We start from the raw sequence: 18,426 nt of genomic DNA, 5'->3' as shown, positions 1-18,426 counted from the left end.
AGCACAGCTGGACACCCACCAATTGGCATTAATATTTTTAAATTTCCCTCATAACATACCTACACACAGCAGAATTGCAGGCCTTGCACAACCCTACAAATGTGTTTTAAAATATTACTTTCTATACATAAAAATCCCCAGAAGATGGGGAGAAGGTTATCCCATTTCCTGTTCCCAGCACCACGGATGAAACTAAAGGACCAGGAATCGTTAACATCAGCTAACACTGAGTGTGTACTACGTGCCAGGTGCCCTATAAACACTTCAGCAACTAACTCATTGAATCCTCATAACAACCCCATAAGATAGGTAGTTTTATTTCCCATTTTACAGACTCTGCGCTACTCAGTCTAATGCAACATGCCCAAGGTCACACAGAGCTCTCCCTCAGAAAATGGTCTGGTCAGGAGGAGCTAGAACCATTATTTTTAACTAACAATTATTATATCATAGAATCTTAAAGCTGGAAGAGAACTTGGAAGTCATTTAGCCCAACATTCACAGAAAGCTGATATTCCTATTACAACCCCGTCTCCCCCTGACAGCCTTGGATGGACTTCTCATGGCCAGGAGGGGGTCTGTTCAATGGCAGCCTACTCCTTTTAGAGTTCTTCATCTATTGAGCTTTATTTCTCTGTTATTTATACTCATTGATCCCAGTTTCCCCTCTGGAATAACTCAGGATGATATTTTATTGCTATGGTCAAAGATTTGAGAAAAACCAGCTGTGAACTTTAAAGCAATGTTTTCAAAGCCAAATGATAAGGCTTTAATAAATCACAAAGTTTTGGACAAGAACCTCTGGGAGAAATAGCAACAAGTACAATTCTCCATGCACCCCCCCCCCCAAATCTACCTTTATAAGCCACCAAAGAGCTATGTAATGGTAGAATGTTAATCATCTGTAATCTTAGGGAATTTTTAAAGTTTCCTCATAAGAAATTTCCACTATCTGGGAGCTTGAGTCTCTGAACTGGCAAAACTGTTATTTTTGTAATATTACTAATAATGCAATCTGTGTGTGTGTGTGTGCATTAAACAGGCATTCCTTCACAAAGGAGCAGTGTCTAACCTGAACTTGGTTACGGTACACACTGATGGAACACTCTCAGGCCTCCCAAGTTTGGTTATATAGCAAAAGCACTTGCCGTCCCCAGGAGGAAACTCCTGAGGCCCACGGTAACCAGAGGAGCATGTACTTAAGGACCAGAAGAGCCAAGTGATGCATGTGACAGACATAAAGCCCATCCAGAGCTGAGTGGGCAGCTCTGCATTCCCAGAGCAGAGTGGGGAGTTCTCGGCCAGGACAAGGGAAAGCGGAGAGAACACCTAGGACCAGATGAACACATGGGCATGAGGGATGCAAAGGAAAAGGGCAGAGTTAAGAACGAAGCTGGGCTCCTTTGAAGAGAGCCCCTGGGTTTCCTGTCCACTGCAGTCTACGAAGGAGAAAGCCTGGCTGATACTGATCATTAAAAGTACTGGTATGGCTGGTATTCTTTGTTAACTTCCAAAATTATAGGAATATATACTCTCTCATTTTTCTGTGCTATTGAGTGCCAGTGGGCTTGAATATACATTTGTTGACCATTTTAAAGAGTAACTTATATGAGTGGAAACTCATAAATGATTGATAATGTTAGGTTTTACTAAATACATGTCAGTGAGTGAGAATGTGCTTCCAAAACTACATTTTCTTTCTCTCTGTTTTTTGTTTTTTACCTTATGTTTGTCAAGTAGTTGTTGGATTTCTTCTTTGGAAGACACGATAATTTTCTGGTCTCCTGCCATCTTTTCGCGTCCGGTCTCCAGCAGGTCAGCCAGATCTTGCAGGGCCCTTTCGTACTGACTCTTGAGTGCAAGATTCTGGTTCAGACTGCCCCGCCGGGAGCCAATGGCCATCATCAGCTCATCGTACATGTCCTAAGAAACAGACAGATACTCACGCTCAATTCAAACCTACCGCTTCATGAGGTACGTTTAACACCTGTGCTCACAGGATGTCAATAGCTTCCGTGGGGTTAAAATGCTGACAAATTGTTCTTGTGGCTGAAGGAAATGTCATAGGAAATGTAGTTTTAATTTTTATCATGCTCTCAAATTTTCTAATTTTAGAGTAACTGAAGAGAGCATCTTCAACATTTGGTCTGCTAAGTAATAATCAGATTTGGGACTATTCCTTAAATAAAGAGCTACAGAAACAGAGGAGTTTAATGTGAGCAGAAAGACTTTAAAACTTAAAAAGGCAATGTTTTTGCCAAATGTGGTGGGGTAAATAAATAACTATTTAAGCTGGAAAGACATTTTAGCGGACGATGATACACCAAATACAAAATTTATTTGAGCCATATGGACCTGATTAGTGTAGCATATGAAGGTTTAGCAGGCCAAAATGCCTCAATCTGGAAAAGTTCAACTTTAATGCCTATTTACAGCTATGACGCTTGACTCTTACACCTGACATTTAAGTACTGTCGGAAAACTGTCTAAAAAGGACAGAGTCGGGGCCATGGGCTCATCACATGATGAAATGTTAGATAATGGAATGAGCTAGTTGAAATAAAAATGTTCTTTTTAAAATAAGAGGTATTTTATTTTCTCAAAAGTAAGAACTTGTGACCCTGTATCGGACTCATACTATTAATCCTTCAGTGGTTCTGTAATAAGGCGTGTGTGCAGAGAAAACCTGACACACGCGCATAGTTTTTCTTAATATAACTTAACTGTGTTGCCTTTCAGATGCTACACTTTGCTGGTTTACTATCCCAGTATCTTCCTACCAACCTGAGATCACATTCTTGCCTAAGTGCCAGATTTAGAAAAACACTAATCCAAAGTGTTAATTCTCTATGCCTGAAAGATGCCAGGAAGTCTGTTTGGATTTCAGCCACCTTTAATTTTTTGTTGTTGTTCTGGAATTGAAACAATGTCTCTTTTCCACTCAAACATGTATGAAATATAAACTATAATTTTGAACTTGAGAAAATACACTTTCTAAAAGTATTAGCTTAAGTATTTTTTCCTTAAAATTTTTTTGGGTGTAGTACAATACAGGGTAGATAGCCTTTTTTTAACTTTTCTAGGTAGGATTGCCAGTTATTAAATTTTCTACAGTAGAAAATAATATGCCACAACTAAACTATGCTATAATGCTTAGCCATCGGAATAAAAATAATGTCAAAAAAATCTTCGAAGCATGAGAATACAAGAAAATACAAGAAAAGAGTTAAAAAATTTGACACAAGGGTCCTCCAACAAATGCACACAGACTGCCCTGCAGTAAATCTCAAAATATGTCGAATTATTTTATTGTACTAAATATGATAAAAGTTTCAGAAAATGTTCTAAGAGTTACTTGGAAGAAAAATTGGGCCTAAATGACATGAATTTTATAGAGAAAGCCTGAAAAAATTGAGAAAATAATTTTTTCTTGACTTCCAGTTAGGATGTACCATTGAAGCTGAATGCCACTGGTAGAAAACTGTACCTGGAGTTTGGAGAGTTCTTGCACCCAAGGCTGCTCAACCTGCAGCTTATCACCACGTCTTTTCAACTCAGTGATTCCCGCATCCAATTCCTTTAGCCCATCTTCAGCCTGCTGTATTGCCTATATAAGATTTATGACATTTTATTAAAACTCCCGTAAACAATTTGCCATGCAAAGTATGATTATCATGTCTCCTTATTTGTTCCTCTCTTCTCCACCTAAAACATTTTCCATGCAACATAAAAATGATGGTCCTCTATTAAACAGAAAAGTGAAGAAGGCCCTTTATTATGCTACAGATCAGATATTTTAAAGGTAAGGAGGTTGGAAGGGCTTAGCATGGAGGGTTGGGAGAACAATGGCTTCCTTGAACAAATAAGGGAAACGGTGAATAGCACCCTGAAAAAGAAGCATGATTTTAGGACGTCTTTAGAAAAAGGTATTCGCCTAAGATGTTCTAGGGGATCGTGTTCTGGTTTTCTGAAATGCAGTTTTGAGCATCTTTGACGAGAGATGCAGTGAGGAAAGAGGAAACTATGTTTCAGCATGGTCAGGGAGAGCTTACTCCATTGCGAAATGGGAGGGCAAGCAATCAAGTATGAAAGTGACAGCTAGCGCTGAGCCTTGTCTTCCCAGGGTGAGGTCTACAGAAGCAGGACAAGACATCAACCTGGCCTTCAAGGAGCTTCCAGTCTGCTTAGGAAGCCTGAGTAAACAGAAGAAAAGGAAACAAGGTTGAATGCGGTTATGTACTAAGCTTGCTGCAGCTCATCCCTGTTAGAGGACTTTGGAGCAGGGAGACACCAGTGAATCCTGGAGCAGTCGAGGAAGGCTTTTGGAAGAAAAGCAACCTCAGCTGCCCTTGAAGGATGAAAAGAACATGGACTCCAAATGGCAGATAAAACACACGTGTCTTATTTTCTCTTTCCTGAGTCCCCACTACAACCACTGCCAATATTTTGTTTGCTTGTTTTCTGGTGTGTTTTTCCTTCATAAATCTACAAGGGCAAGGAAACAGGAAAGAGGGTAATAACAACAAAATTTTGCAAGCTGAAAATCAGAAGGATACATGGGAATTGACTTAGGAAATCTGAGAAAGCTGAATCCTAAGCTAGCAGGGTTTCTTTATCACCAAATTAAAGCAACAGGAGTCTCTGGAACCCTGGGCAACATGGGGCGGGTGCTAAATAAGGAGGGTTGGTGGAAAGCTGCTTAAAGAGCACCTCGATTCCCAGATCCCCTTCCTCATTCCACACTGGCTCTTCCCTTCCTTGGTGAAAGACTGAAAGTTCATTTTCTGGAGAAGGTAAAACGGATGTCTCTGGACTGAGGGGCACCAGGCACAGTTGTGGGCTTGAGTCCTTGACTGAAAACAAGGGGATAAAGTGACAACACCCACTGAATGCTGAATGTGGAGCCCCTACGTCTCCTAGAGTGCTGAAGCCTTGTTTCTACTCTCCAGACAGAAGGGGGTGGGCGGGAGAATATGAAAAGACCAAAAGAAAAGACCTAAAAAATTTGACACAAGGATTCTCCAATAGCCCACACAGATCATCCTTCAATAAATCTCAAAATTGTCAAGCCCCATCCATTCATGAAGTTCCCATTCAGTCTCTCATCCTAAATGTGAATAGACAACAAAGCATTTCCATATATCTGAGAAAAGCCTCTAACATGAAAGATAGAGACCAAAATAAGCAAACAAATTAAAAGCAACCTGGAGGGAAATAGATTATACAGGAAAAACCAACAAATAAAAAACTCCCCCAAAGTCCCCCCAAAACCCTTTCAACCCCAAAATCACTAATATACCAGAGAGATTATAAAAGGCAATGCATCTATTTAAAAAAGAACAGGATACTACCAAAAAATGGATCATTTGCAGAACCAAAAAGAGCTCTGAGAAGATTAAATGCATGAGAGCAGAAATGTAGAAGTCAATAGAAAAGTTTAGAGTTGAAACTGAGGAAGTCTCCAGAAAGCAGAGCAAAAAGACAAAGAGAGAAATGTCCCTTGATAAGAAAGTTAGAGGACTGGACCAGAACATCCAACATCTGCCTAAAAGGAGTTTCAGAAAGGGAGACAGATAAAATGGGGGGATGAAAAATATTTAAATAACTCTTAGAAAATGTTCCAGAATAGAAAGATGAGAGCTGCCAGATCAAAAGAGCCCATTGAGCTCCCAGCCCAGTGGATGAAACAGACTATCCCCAAGGCATGTCACTGTGAAATTTCAGAACACTGAGACCTTTGGGAATTAGGACAATTTTCAATTCCTCAAGCCAACACTGGAAGCTAGAAAACAATGGAGGAAAAGCCTCAAAACTCTATAAAGAACTGGCCAAGAATTCTATAAAGAGCCAAGCTATCAGTATGAGTAGTATCTGAGCATATGACTAGAACATTTTCAGACATGCAAAATATTGAAAAATATATCTAGCATGCATCCTTTCTTAGTAAGGATGTGCACTAAGAAAACAAGGAAGCAATACAGTAAAGAGAAAGACTTGAAACTCAGGAAAGAGAAGACCCAGCAGAAGGGAGAAGTGAAGGAAATTCTCAGAATGGTAGTAAAGGGAGATTGAAGAAGACAGCTGTGCAACAGGCTTGTGGGGCAACAGGTCTGTTCTAGGTCAGAATGACATGACTCAAAAGATGAATATATCCCCATGCTTCTGCTACTGTTACCTCTTTAACCCAAGGAGGGTAGGGATGGAATTAGCACTTTTTTAGTTGCTTTCCATTTATTCAACGAAATAATGAGTAATTTATTTTTATCTCTGGAATTTACATTGGTTATATTGGTCAATAGTCAGTAAAAGTGTTACTTGTGATCATACATATCCTAAATTTCACATTAGAAATTCAAGGCAAAGCACTCTTATGGCTGCTCAAATTCTGTTTGGGATTGGGTACATTATAAGCCAAAAATAAAAAATAAAAATAAAAAAGGGTCCTTTCAGGTAGAAGCTATGACACGGAAGAATGATTTTCAATTTGGGAAAAATGAGGGATCTCTGTTAAAAAACAGATGAAATTAGGGTCCAGAAAGATACATATTCACATATAAATTTGCAAACTGTTTTGGATGGTCAGAGAGGGAGAGAGATCTAGATATCTCCTTCTATAGAGAAGTCTTTGAGGTGGTTTCTATTTCAGGTGATTCCCTATGGCCTACCCATAGAACCATTGGAGGTCTACTGAAATTAGGGTATGCAATTCTATTAAAGCACACATTTCCATAATTACTTAGTTTATGAAATGGGATGTTGTGTGTAACATCCTTCCCATTTCCTCCCTCCTCCCTGTTTCCACTGCCAGTACGATAGTTTGAATTCTCATTCCTTCTCCTCAGTGCAGTTATGTGAAGCCTCAGGACGGATACCCTGCTTCCTGACCCTGTGAGCTGTCATGTCAAGCAGCAGATGCAGGAGCTGGCACTGACACTTATCCTCACCCTCAAACATCCCTAGTGACTTTCCACTGCCAGTGGTCTCCAAGGTGAGTATAAGTACCCAAAAGTGTATAAGATGATCGATGAGAATGAAACACTATGTCTTTCCTTTATATACAACCACATGCATTTTTAATTTTCATTTGTGTGTATGCTTTATAACACAGTACCTACTTATAATTTATAAATAAGTAAATGCACATATATTTGTGGTGTGTGCTTATTGTTTTAACCAATGAAGTGCGCAAGCAATAAAGTTGACCACTCGTTTGTAGAACAAAGTCCAAATTCTCTGACATTCAATAGGCTCTATAAGTTGCTTCAAATTTTCTCTTTGAACCCTACTTCCCCTCAATCACCTTTGCTCATTGTTAAGTTCAGCCAAACAGGATTACTTGCTTTTCTCCCGAAGTGCCCTGAATGGTCTAACATTTATGCCTTTGTTCTTGCTGTCCTCTTTACTAGAATACCTTTCTTCCCAGTCTCTGTGTGTCCAAACTTCTAAGTCCAGTTCGAATTTCTCTTTACAAAATTGTTCCCTAATCCTACCGCTGCTGAAGGTAATCTCCCATCTTCTAAACATCCATAGTGCTTCATGTGTAATGCTACCAGGACGGTCTGACTCCCTGTCCAGTGTCATTGAGGTTCATGTCTAATCTCATTGTTAGGTGGCAAACACCTTCAGGTCAGCATCTGTCACTAACACCTTTTCCTCTCTCACATTTCCTGGTTACACACAGAAGTAAGTGACAGAGTCAATGTAATCTGATGTAAACCTGGTACTTAAAAACAAAATAGATGACAAACAAAAATGCTACAGTAGCCAATAATATTCCATAGAATATTTGGAATTTCATAGTAAATCAGTTCTACTCATTGCACTTGCTCTTATGGAAAAAGGCAGCTGTAAATACCTCTATTTGCTCTGCCACAGGCTGTTCAAACACATTTGCCAGTTTCTGCAGAATGATGTATTTGTGGTCAGCCAGGGATGTAAACAGCACCTTCAGATCATTCTAAGGAGGGAAACAACAGGAAAGCTTAACATGTGTAACAGGAAATTCAAAATGGTTGTAAATATAACACACATTCTTAGAAATAATATACAGGGGTAGGAATTTAATTGTTTCCAGAAGAAACAATATTATCTTACGGCAAAGTAAAAGGAACTGGTAACAATTTATACAAGTGCTAAAAAATTTACACAAGTGCTAGAATTTGTTATACAAAGCATTTCCAACACAACACAGATGGAGACGAAGTACACAGATAAAAAGCAATATTGGTCACCCGAATGTTCTTGTTATTTCTGTAATAAATAAGCACATTTAAACATTGCAGCAGAAATATTACACTAAGGACTTCTAGCTAGTAAAACAACCTGCAGGTGTTGTTGTGTTTGGGGGAAAAATATTATTCTTAAGAATAATTATGATCCTTTTTTTCCTCTCTCCTCTCCTTCCCTCTCTCCCTCACTTCCTTCTTTCTCCTATTTTCAAAGAATTTGCACAAGCTTATAAAAAGCCATCCAGAAGTTTAGAAGATAAACATTATTCACAATGACCAAAGACATATGAAAAGACAACACAAAAAGATCTTAGCTCAGCCTATTCATAAACATTACTCATATAAATGTCCAAATATACTTATATTGAGTTAACTTTGTACAGAAAGGAGATAACTATCAGAATTTTGATGCTCAATTCTAAAAGGGATAATGAACTGGAACAAAACTTGAATTATAACATTTTTAATTTTTCTCCTGAAATATCAACAGGTAAGCTCTATTTCTTATTAGTTAGAAACTTCTACGATGGGCTGGTTGCTCATCATAGGCTGAAGTCTGACTTATCACGTTCTCTTCAGCGGGAGCTGATCGCATGTGTGTATGGTACCAAGATGCAAAAATTCTGACTGTCTCATGAGTAGAAGGATAATCACACCAAAGAAGAAAAAAAGTCTTTAAGGATATATGGCAGCATTATAACACAAAATACAAGGCTAAAGCAAAACAGTAGGTGAATTATGCAGTTTAAAAAGAAATAGAACTGAACATGAGATTTAGAGAAAAGCATACGCTCCTAAGAGGCAATAACTGTCACTAACCAAAACCCAAACCAATCTGCAAGCCTAGTTGCAGACTAAATGAGAAATGATAAGAACAGCACTGGAAAAACGATGCCAGAAACAAGGGTTCTGCTTATGAGTTATGATAATGCTTGTGTCATTCAGCTGTGTTCAGGGTAAGGCCACGTGGGCCATTAGAACCATGATATGATACATTTATCTGTTTATATGCATAAGAAAAGATGTTCCCATTCATTTGAACAGATTCAAAAGAAATAAAGTCCTTATTACCCACATGTATTTAGAAAAACATTAGTTCCGTTAATCTAAACGAGTAGATAAGTATAAATAACATGGGTTAGAAATGAAGAGGGTGTATGTATTTCCTGTATATCATCTTTACATTTTTAATAGCACATTTTCTATATTAATCATATTCTACTCCAAGTAATAGAGAACAGAGTTCACATTTCTAGAAGCTGCACTAATTACTAGAAGAGACTAGCCAAGAAGAAAGTAAAGCAGAGAATATGACTGATTTAAAAATTACTAAATAGAAGACTTTAAGAGGTGCTTATAACCATATGGATGTTGATATTTTCTTAAGAATGAAAATCCAAAGGCTTTAACCATTTCTTAATACCACACTTGTGATACAGCAGGGTATTTAAGGTATCTACTACTACACACATAACAGACATCACAATTTTTTTCTTACAGTTACTGGAATTACTTGTAGGGCATAAAGAGGTGGGCTTCTAGCTGTTTGAGAAACAGGAAGTTTCAAGTTCTAAAATCATTTGTGTTGCCTTGCTCATTCAATAAGAAATTCTTTCATTTTTTACTTTTTAAATAACTTAAAATATTCAACTATAAAAATGTCTAGGAAATTTATTTGGGTTTAAGTCTATGAATAAAGGTTTCAAAAATACAGAATAGGTGATAATTAACTTGTGATTCCATGTAGATAACATACTTCTACATAACATCTACCCATTTTCCAGATTGTCTGTTGGGTACAGGATAACGTTAGCGTCTGGCAAAAGTTAATACTCAAAAGTTAACTGGAAAATGAAGGCTACCATTCCAATAAGCACTGAGCACTGATAGTATACCAGGTGCTCAGTGCAAAGTAAAATAAAATGGTTTGTGACTTGACTTTTAATTATATTAACATCGGAACTCCTTCTCTCAATTAAATTGGAGCACAGACATTTTGAAATGTCAGTTTTTGTTTGAGTTGGCCACCAACAAGTAGAAACTTGTTGGCAGAAGAAAAATAGAGAACATGATTGAAAGAGAATTTCAAGATTACTTGTTCTTCTCTTGATCCTCTACCCAAAATAAGTTCCAGAGTATTCATGTTGAGTTCAGTTTTTACTCTGACTGGCTATGATTACCAATAACAATTTAAAAGTACCAAAGACACTAGCATAGAGAACGCAATTTGAAAAAGGGAAACATGCCTCCTAGTGATACACCCATTTGCACTTTTAACCCACCTCAATTCATGGACAATTGACTAGAATGCTATTAACACTCAGTGTGTTATTTTATGCAAGAGGAATTTTAGAGTAATGAAACAAGTTTCCATAAGTTGCACAACAGTTTAGCTGATTTTAGACATAGTATGTACAGATGTACATGCAATCAGATCTTGCATTCAAGACAAAATACCCAAATAATCAACCCCAGGTTTTCTAACTGAAAGGGAAATGCTCTTTCCTCTCTGCATACTACACAGCACAACAGATACAAATGCAAATATCCAATGCAGGTCATTCTTCTAAGCCACAGACTTGTGACTATTCACCAGAGTATTTTAATTCTACCCGATATCCTTGCCCAGCCAGTGATACTGCTAGCGACCCAGTCTTGCCCCTTGGTCCATGGCACTGCTCCCATCTGTCTTTTCTGTCAGCCAATGCCCCCCAGATGCTCACATCAGAGTCCCTGGAGTTACTCAGCAGTGCCCCTTTCTCTTGTTGCCCAGATCCAAACAGATGCTCCCCTATTGATTCTGCCTTCCAAATATATCTTGACTAGGTCTACTTTTCTCCAACTCCCTCGCCATCATCCTAACAATATAAAATATACAAACATTCTTTGAGTCAAATCCTGGCTCTAGTTCTCGATGGTTAAATAAACTTGGAGAAATAATTTAACTTTTCCATTGGTTTTAGATTCTATATCTATTATCATAAATACTACTATTAACTGCAGCAACAGTAACAAAACTTGCTGAGTGCTTACTATGTTTCAGACACTGTTTAAAGTATTTTACACATTTTAACTCATTTTATCCTCACAAAGTCCTAAAAGGTAGTTACTGTGGGCATGATTTAATAGTTGAGGATACTTAGGTCAGAGAAGCAGCTAAGGTTATATAGCAGTACGTGATAAAATCATAATATTATTATTATGTCAATAATACATGTGAAGATTTCTTGTGAATAGAGAAATGATACACAAATGTTTGTGATAATTTTAGTTTATAGTTTTAAGAATGTAAACTACTGGAAGGCAATGATAATTTGTCCTTCTAGACGAATATCTAGAAAATTCCACATTTCCTGGCTAGTGGTACGTTTATTTGACACTTCACAGTATTTTTTTGGAAATCAAAATTTTACATCAACCCCTTGGCCCTAATTACAGGTATTACATGAATCTTGTTTTATAAATCTTCTGTGTTTGCTACAAATAAAATTCAATTAGAATGTAAGTATTCCCAAAGGATGCTTTTTATTACTTCCTGCATGTTTCTTTGGTCGTATGTTTTAAACTCCAGTTTTATCAACTGGAAATTATCATTATAATATGCCATATATATGAGCTTCACTGGTTGAATTTAAAGTTCTATTCAGCCCTAAGTTTGGTTGGCTGATTTTCTCAACCTTCCACTTCTAGGAGCATAAAACTTTGTTTTCTATTCCTTGAGTTCAACCCCCTTGTTTTTCTGTAATGTTCTTACTCTTTGTACCTTTGAAAAAAAAGGTAGGTCTATATCATACCTCGATAAGATCCTGTTTATTGTTGAAGGTAGCTGGAAGATGGTGAAACATCTCTTGATAATGTCTTACCTGGAAATTTAGTATTTGCTGAAGTCTTTCCTTCATCTGATGACATCGTTGATTTACTACTGAGTCTAGCAAAGATAACCTGCCCAAAAGACAACCCAAAGTGTCTTCAATAACATCTCGGTTATCACCATTCTCTGGAAAGGCTTGGGAAAACAAGTTCTTGTTCTTATCCATTTCTTCAGACATTTCCTTAATATCTTTGGCAAGAGTCTGGGGTTGATAAGAAAGTGCATTTCAATGTTTAGATCCATGAATTCATATACAAATCGAGTCATTTCCTCATAGGAAGTCCACTATATCTCTCATGCTGCTCAGTGATAATTACATCTAAGGCAAGTTGGACCACTTCTTACACTTCTATAAATGTTAGGCAAGTTACTGTTATTTTCCTCAGAAACTTTACATCATTTGCTAACACTAATATATAATATTTGGTGAAAAGATGAGCTTTCTAAAGTGCCATTTAGAAATTCATAATTATTATTTTTAGTCTGTGTTTCATATGTGGAAGCTTGCAATATACAACAGGGTTCCTACAGAGTTCTCAGTTTTTTCCACCTCCTACATACACAAGACAAAGAATAAAAATACAAAACATAAATATCTTTGACAGCTTTTTATATTTAGGCAATTCTTTTCTGCATTATGCTGCTTGGAAATACACCTCATTTGTCCCTTATTAGAACTGTTTTATGCTTGACCTTCTTTATACATAACATTCATTATCCAATGTTAGCATTTCAAGTGCCGTGTAATGTCATACCCTCACAGACACGGGCTGCCAAACCTACCTCTTGGTTAAAGAGGCAAGTTTCCGCCTCTGCTGGTAAAAGTGCTGTGGCAGCATATAAACGTTCCTCCACATCATCCAGCCAAGTAGAGGTAGCTGAGACCCCATCGTATAACTTCTGCTCCAAGTCAGTGTTCTGCCTCTTTGTCCCTCCACCCTGAGAAAAAAAGGAAGGAACAAAGGATTAATTACAGTGTTTTGAGGAATCAAAGAAAAATACCAGGATGAGATGCTGGGGTCCAGTGGCTCTGCCTTTCTGGGCTAATCACTAGCGCTGGGTCTCAACAGCTCACGCCCAGGGGTGGAGCAACCCGCTGGGATCCCAGATCCACAAGCAGACCAAGCGCACCACCCTACCTGGGCTGAAACCTCCTCCAAGGCCTGGTTCAATCCATCCAGCAAAGACGTCACTGCGGATTTATCCTGGGCCTGTCCGTCCCCTTTGTACAGTGGCATGCCAGACAGGAGCCGATTTGGCCTGCTGTAAAGCTGCAGGCAGACAGGAGAGTTTATTTAGGACCAGATGTACTCTATCCAGGTGTTCTCATTTAGAAATGAACACTGAAACAGATGCTGGAAAAACTGTGTTTATGGAAACCTCTGCTGGAGAAAAACAACCTTACAACACACCATGTCCAATAAACATGATGACCAGATTCAGCAATGGCAACGTTTCCCTGATGGACCAAGAAAAAAAGAAAGAGAGAAAAGAAAATAGTGGAAAAAACATGCCTAAATTCTTATCATAGCCTTCCTCTCAACTTAATCTTGGTTTTAGCACTGATTGCTTTACTTCCCCCCTAAACTCTTTTAGGCAAACACAACGTCTCCCCAGTAAGGGCTATGATATGGCCCAGCACTCAAACGTTTTAATGATGTTTCTGAGCTCACTCAGTGTCCTGTAATTGTTTAGAATACCTCATGTTCCCCTTACTTTTCAGGCTGATTAACTCATTATCCTCTAAACATGCCAGGCTCATTCCCCACTGTGGTTGCACTGCTCACCACCCAGCATCTCTTTATAATCCACTGCCTTAAATTCCACACCTCTTCTAGCCACTTTCCACTTTTTTTTTTTTAACTTTCGTTTCCTTTTTAATTCCTGCTAACGGAGCCTCCCCAGCTGCTTAATTTTTCAGAAATGTCTAAAGTATTTCCTGAGTTGGGTTACAGGTTCCGAGAAGCAGGAGCCATATCTCATCCTGAGGCCAGGTGTTCTGCACAGAGATGCTAAATACAGGGGAAGTGAACAAAGAAACATTGCTCTGAAAGACTGACGCCTTTTGACCTAATGAACTTGAGGCAAAGAAAAAAAAAAAAGTGCCTGTTTTTACACTTGAGATTAGTTAAGTATATCATCCAGGGTACAAAACTGTCAGTAAGGTAACATGAAAAAGGAGGGACTTTGGAGTTAAACAAACCTGCATCCCCATCTCAGTTCTGCCTCTTCTTAGTCACAAGACCCTGAGAAATTATCTAATCTCTCCAAGCCTTAGCTGACTGATCTACGAAGGGAGATAATGTCAACCTCACCACAGCACTGTTATGTGAACACCTAGAACACAAAATATGGTCCTAATAGATCATTCCCTTTCTTTTTGGAAACTCATAGCCAGACTACTTCTTCCTGTACTTTCCTCTCACCTCTCCACACCAAAGAGAAGAAAGTGCTGACAGGGCAGCTCTCCGAGATGAGAGCGGGTATGGAGGAGACGTCCAGGTCAGCCATGCTGGATGGGTGACTCATGCAAGTGTTTAAGCTGAATGGACAAGAGGCAGAATGAGGGGTCGGGCGTTTCACGAATGAAGAACAGTAAGTAAGCGTGGGGCGTGACTAGAAATATCCCAGGTTTATCTGACTTAGGATACTCAGAAAAGGCTGCGGTCCACCATTTAGGACTGTAAATACCCCTTACAGACAAAGGAATGGGGAAATCCTGTAACATGAATAGTGCTGTTCGGAAGTCCAGGAGATCTACATCAGAAATCAAGAACTCAAGCCACGAGTCTGAGGAATGTTTGATCAGGGGTGTGAAGAAGGATTCATTCAAACACAGGTAGGAGGTCCATGCAAAAGGTATAAGGGCCCTGTGTGCCAGGGTGGAGTATGATTTCGAGACAACTGCCTCTGGAAAGGGAGGGTTTTCTATTCTCCAGGGCCAGAGCTGGTGATGTTCCTGTGGACAGTGGCAAAGAAGGCCCTGGCCAGGGAGCGAGAACATGTGAATGCCACAAGATGCTGTAAAAGGAGACAGAGACGAATGGCTCTGTACGACTTACGCACGGCTCTCAGCAGATGGGGGACAGGCTATGACCTTTAGACATCCCCCTTTCAGGTGATCCTGGCAAGGTGTACCTGCCCTACAGTGCCCGCTCTGTCAGCTCCTGCCTTTCCCTCCTCAGATGCTCTGTAATTATCGATACCCTTTCTCTTCTGGGGTCAGCCTCTCCCAGCTCCTAAGCTGGTCCGAAGCAGAGCAGTGAAAACAGCAGCTTCCCCAGATCCACAGTGAAGGTCTTAGAACTTGCTCTGATGATACCACCATGGTGGGACGGCCAGAGCAGGGCTGACCCAGGGCCTGGGCTGGGCTTCTATCTCCAGCATCCTGCTGGACCACAGCTGTGCTGAGCATCACAGGCTTCCCTGACTAGCTCTTAAGGGGTGAATCCCTCTGACTCTTTGCTGTTCTCAGGCTTCTGCTTAGGGTGAACTCATAGCTATTATCTATCTGGAACCTTCGGTTGCTCTATTTAATTCCACTGGATTTGGCTTGCTTGTTGGAACCAAGTCCAACATCACAAGTACCCACCCATCTTGGGAACCAGCGTGCAGATGGGTCAGTGACCACTGTAACTGACCCCTGAATTCCCCTCCCTTTAGCCCCACTGAGGTCCCAGTGTGTTTCCCAGTAAGATCTTCTGAAACGATTAAATACTGGAAGTAGCAATAGAAAATAAGATAACTTGATAACTTACTGACAAATTTGTAGCTTTTTTTTTTTGGCCTGGATGTGTATATCCTTAATTTGCATCCTTAATTTTCAAAGTTGTGGGAAAAATGGGGGGGCCCATTTGAAATTTAATGGTTTACACTAATGAGTCATCAGATATTAATCTTCTCTGAGGAAAACAGTATCTAGAAGTCAACTAAATTTCCACATATAAATATATAATTATAAAGGGATATGTGAAACAGGCTTGTTAAGAAGAGTGTAGGATGAGTAATTTGTTTTATGTCTTATTTTGGAATTGATAATGAAATACAGGTTGTTGCACAGTTATATTCATTCCCATAGCATAAGCTGTACATCTTTTATATTAGTTAATATGTAAAAGCAAAATGTTCGATACCACTTGCTCTTGTTCCTGTTGCAGAACATTCTGAAGCAGTTTCTGCTTGGTACTAAATTCTTGATGGAGGCTTTCCCATTTCATTCTCATCTGGTCTTCAGCAGGTGACTTCTCCCCTTCCATCCCCAACTCCTGGGATAACACATCAGGTTTTTCGCTATTAGAAGAATAAATAATCTAAGTTTACAATGTGTGTAAAAAGGCAATAAGTTCTAGGTAATTTATTATGTGTACTAGATCTGGCTTCTAAAATTGGAACCAGATTATTTCAGTCATTAGCTTATACTTTATAAATTAAAATAGAAAACTTGAGACTAAGAGTAAAGCAAGTATATTCTTACTCATATAATTGAACCATGAGCACAATAATTTAAAAAATACACTGAAAATAGCTCAGCATTAAAGATAAAAATAATTGTAACTTTTAGAACCAGAAAGTAGACGATAAGACTTGTATCCTGGGCTTCCCCGGTGGCGCAGTGGTTGAGAATCCGCCTGCCAATGCAGGGGACACGGGTTCGAGCCCTGGTCTGGGAAGATCCCACATGCCGCGGAGCAACTGGGCCCGTGAGCCACAACTACTGAGCCTGAGCGTCTGGAGCCTCTGCTCCGCAACAAGAGAGGCCGCGATAGTGAGAGGCCCGCGCACCGCGATAAAGAGTGGCCCCCACTCGCCGCAACTGGAGAAAGCCCTCACACAGAAACGAAGACCCAACACGGCCAAAAATAATAAAAAAATAATAATAATTAAAAAAAAAAAAAGAAAGACTTGTATCCTTTGACAAATAGCCCACAAACTAATTCAAAAGCCCTAAAAATGCTGCCTAGTCTACTGAGAGTTTTCACCCTGAGTCCAAGGAAAATACCACAGGACAGGTTTCAGGACAGGGAATAGGAGTACAGAATGTGGAAGGGTCATCCTTAAAGAGACGCATAAGGTAGCATCTGAGACTATGGCTCTGCGGGTGAGACAGATCTGGGTTCCCTGTTCCAGCACGTTAGATTTGTGACTTTGAGGTAGTCACTTCACTTCTCAGAGCCTCAATTTCCTCATCTTTATTTTTCTAATTTTTTATCCTTTTGGCTGTGCCGTGCGGCATGTGGGATCTTAGTTCACCGACCAGGGATCGAACCCCCGCCCCCCTGCATTAGAAGCGTAGAGTCTTAACCATTGGATCGCCAGGGAAGTTCAACCTTCTCATCTTTAAAATGAAGATAGTACCTATCTTGCAGAAGTATGAGAATTAAATTTAGAGAAGATATGCATAATGCCTATGACCCTATCTGGTAAAATACAGCCACTCAATCAATGGGGCCTAATGATAATGGTAATGGCAATGATAAGAATCTGGGGGACCCAAGTTCCAATAGGTCCTAGTTTGTCAGGGGTTTTGAAGTCCTAACTAGAACCATGTCAGCCGAAAGCCGTACTAGATAGCCATTACTATTACTTTGATGGAAACTTTTGCTCAAGTGAAGAAAAAAAAATAACCAGTTCATTGGCAGAATAATACTATATACTACCCCAAAGCCAATTCTTTTCAGAATGAGTATTGAATACAACAGTTTCTTTAGGTAGGTCTGTTGAAGTAAACCTTAAAAAATTATCTATAAGGCTATGATGCAGGACTTCTACTTCTAGGATATAAGAGAATCTTTCTCACTTGCACACTTAAAGACATGTAAGAGGTTAAGTTCAACAATGCTAGTAATAGCAAAAAACCAAAAAAAATGGCAACAATATAAAGGCCCATCAATAAGAAAATGGGTAAGTTGTTATTGTTACAAGTTAAAATACTGTTAAGCAGTTAAAATGAAAAAACTAGATCTATATGTATCAACGTGGATTGATCTAAAAAAGTAATGCTGAGTGAAAAAATATCAAAATAAAATTGATACCTCTAATTTTGTTTGTTATATTAGTCTCTGGATTTTTCTGCCTTTGTTTTTTTTCCCTTTGGCCTCATCCCACGGCTTGTGGGATCTTAGTTCCCTGACCAGGGATCAAACCTGGGCCCTCGGCAGTGAGAGTGCAGAGTCCTAACCACTGGACTGCCAAGGAATTCCCTAAGGACTTTTCTGCTTTTTAAAAAGCATTTTAAATAAAAAACAAGTTTTAAAATTCTTCTGAAATTAACGTTCTTTATTGTGCTGTTTTTTGGGGTGGTGGACTGCAGTGCATCACTTTTAATTC

The 18,426-nt window shown here is 39.2% G+C and overlaps 1 protein-coding gene across 10 annotated transcripts in view; it reads right to left on the bottom strand.

Moving 5' to 3' along the window:
• The window catches only part of SYNE1 (spectrin repeat containing nuclear envelope protein 1), a 442,116-nt gene that overhangs the window by 115,168 nt on the left and 308,522 nt on the right, over positions 1–18,426 (bottom strand). For all 10 annotated transcript variants that reach the window (XM_082474323.1, XM_082474327.1, XM_082474328.1 and 7 more), the window contains 7 exons: positions 16,233–16,389; positions 13,239–13,370; positions 12,883–13,038; positions 12,092–12,301; positions 7,856–7,957; positions 3,488–3,607; positions 1,723–1,923 (listed from right to left, as the gene is read on the bottom strand). In XM_082474323.1, coding sequence (XP_082330449.1) covers positions 1,723–1,923; positions 3,488–3,607; positions 7,856–7,957; positions 12,092–12,301; positions 12,883–13,038; positions 13,239–13,370; positions 16,233–16,389 — 1,078 coding nt within the window. The remainder of the gene's footprint in view (positions 1–1,722; positions 1,924–3,487; positions 3,608–7,855; positions 7,958–12,091; positions 12,302–12,882; positions 13,039–13,238; positions 13,371–16,232; positions 16,390–18,426) is intronic.

This window comes from Balaenoptera physalus (genome assembly GCF_965194825.1).
Source record: "Balaenoptera physalus genome assembly, chromosome: 9".
Lineage (NCBI taxonomy): Eukaryota > Metazoa > Chordata > Mammalia > Artiodactyla > Balaenopteridae > Balaenoptera > Balaenoptera physalus.
This window is presented reverse-complemented; position numbering and strand designations above follow the sequence as displayed.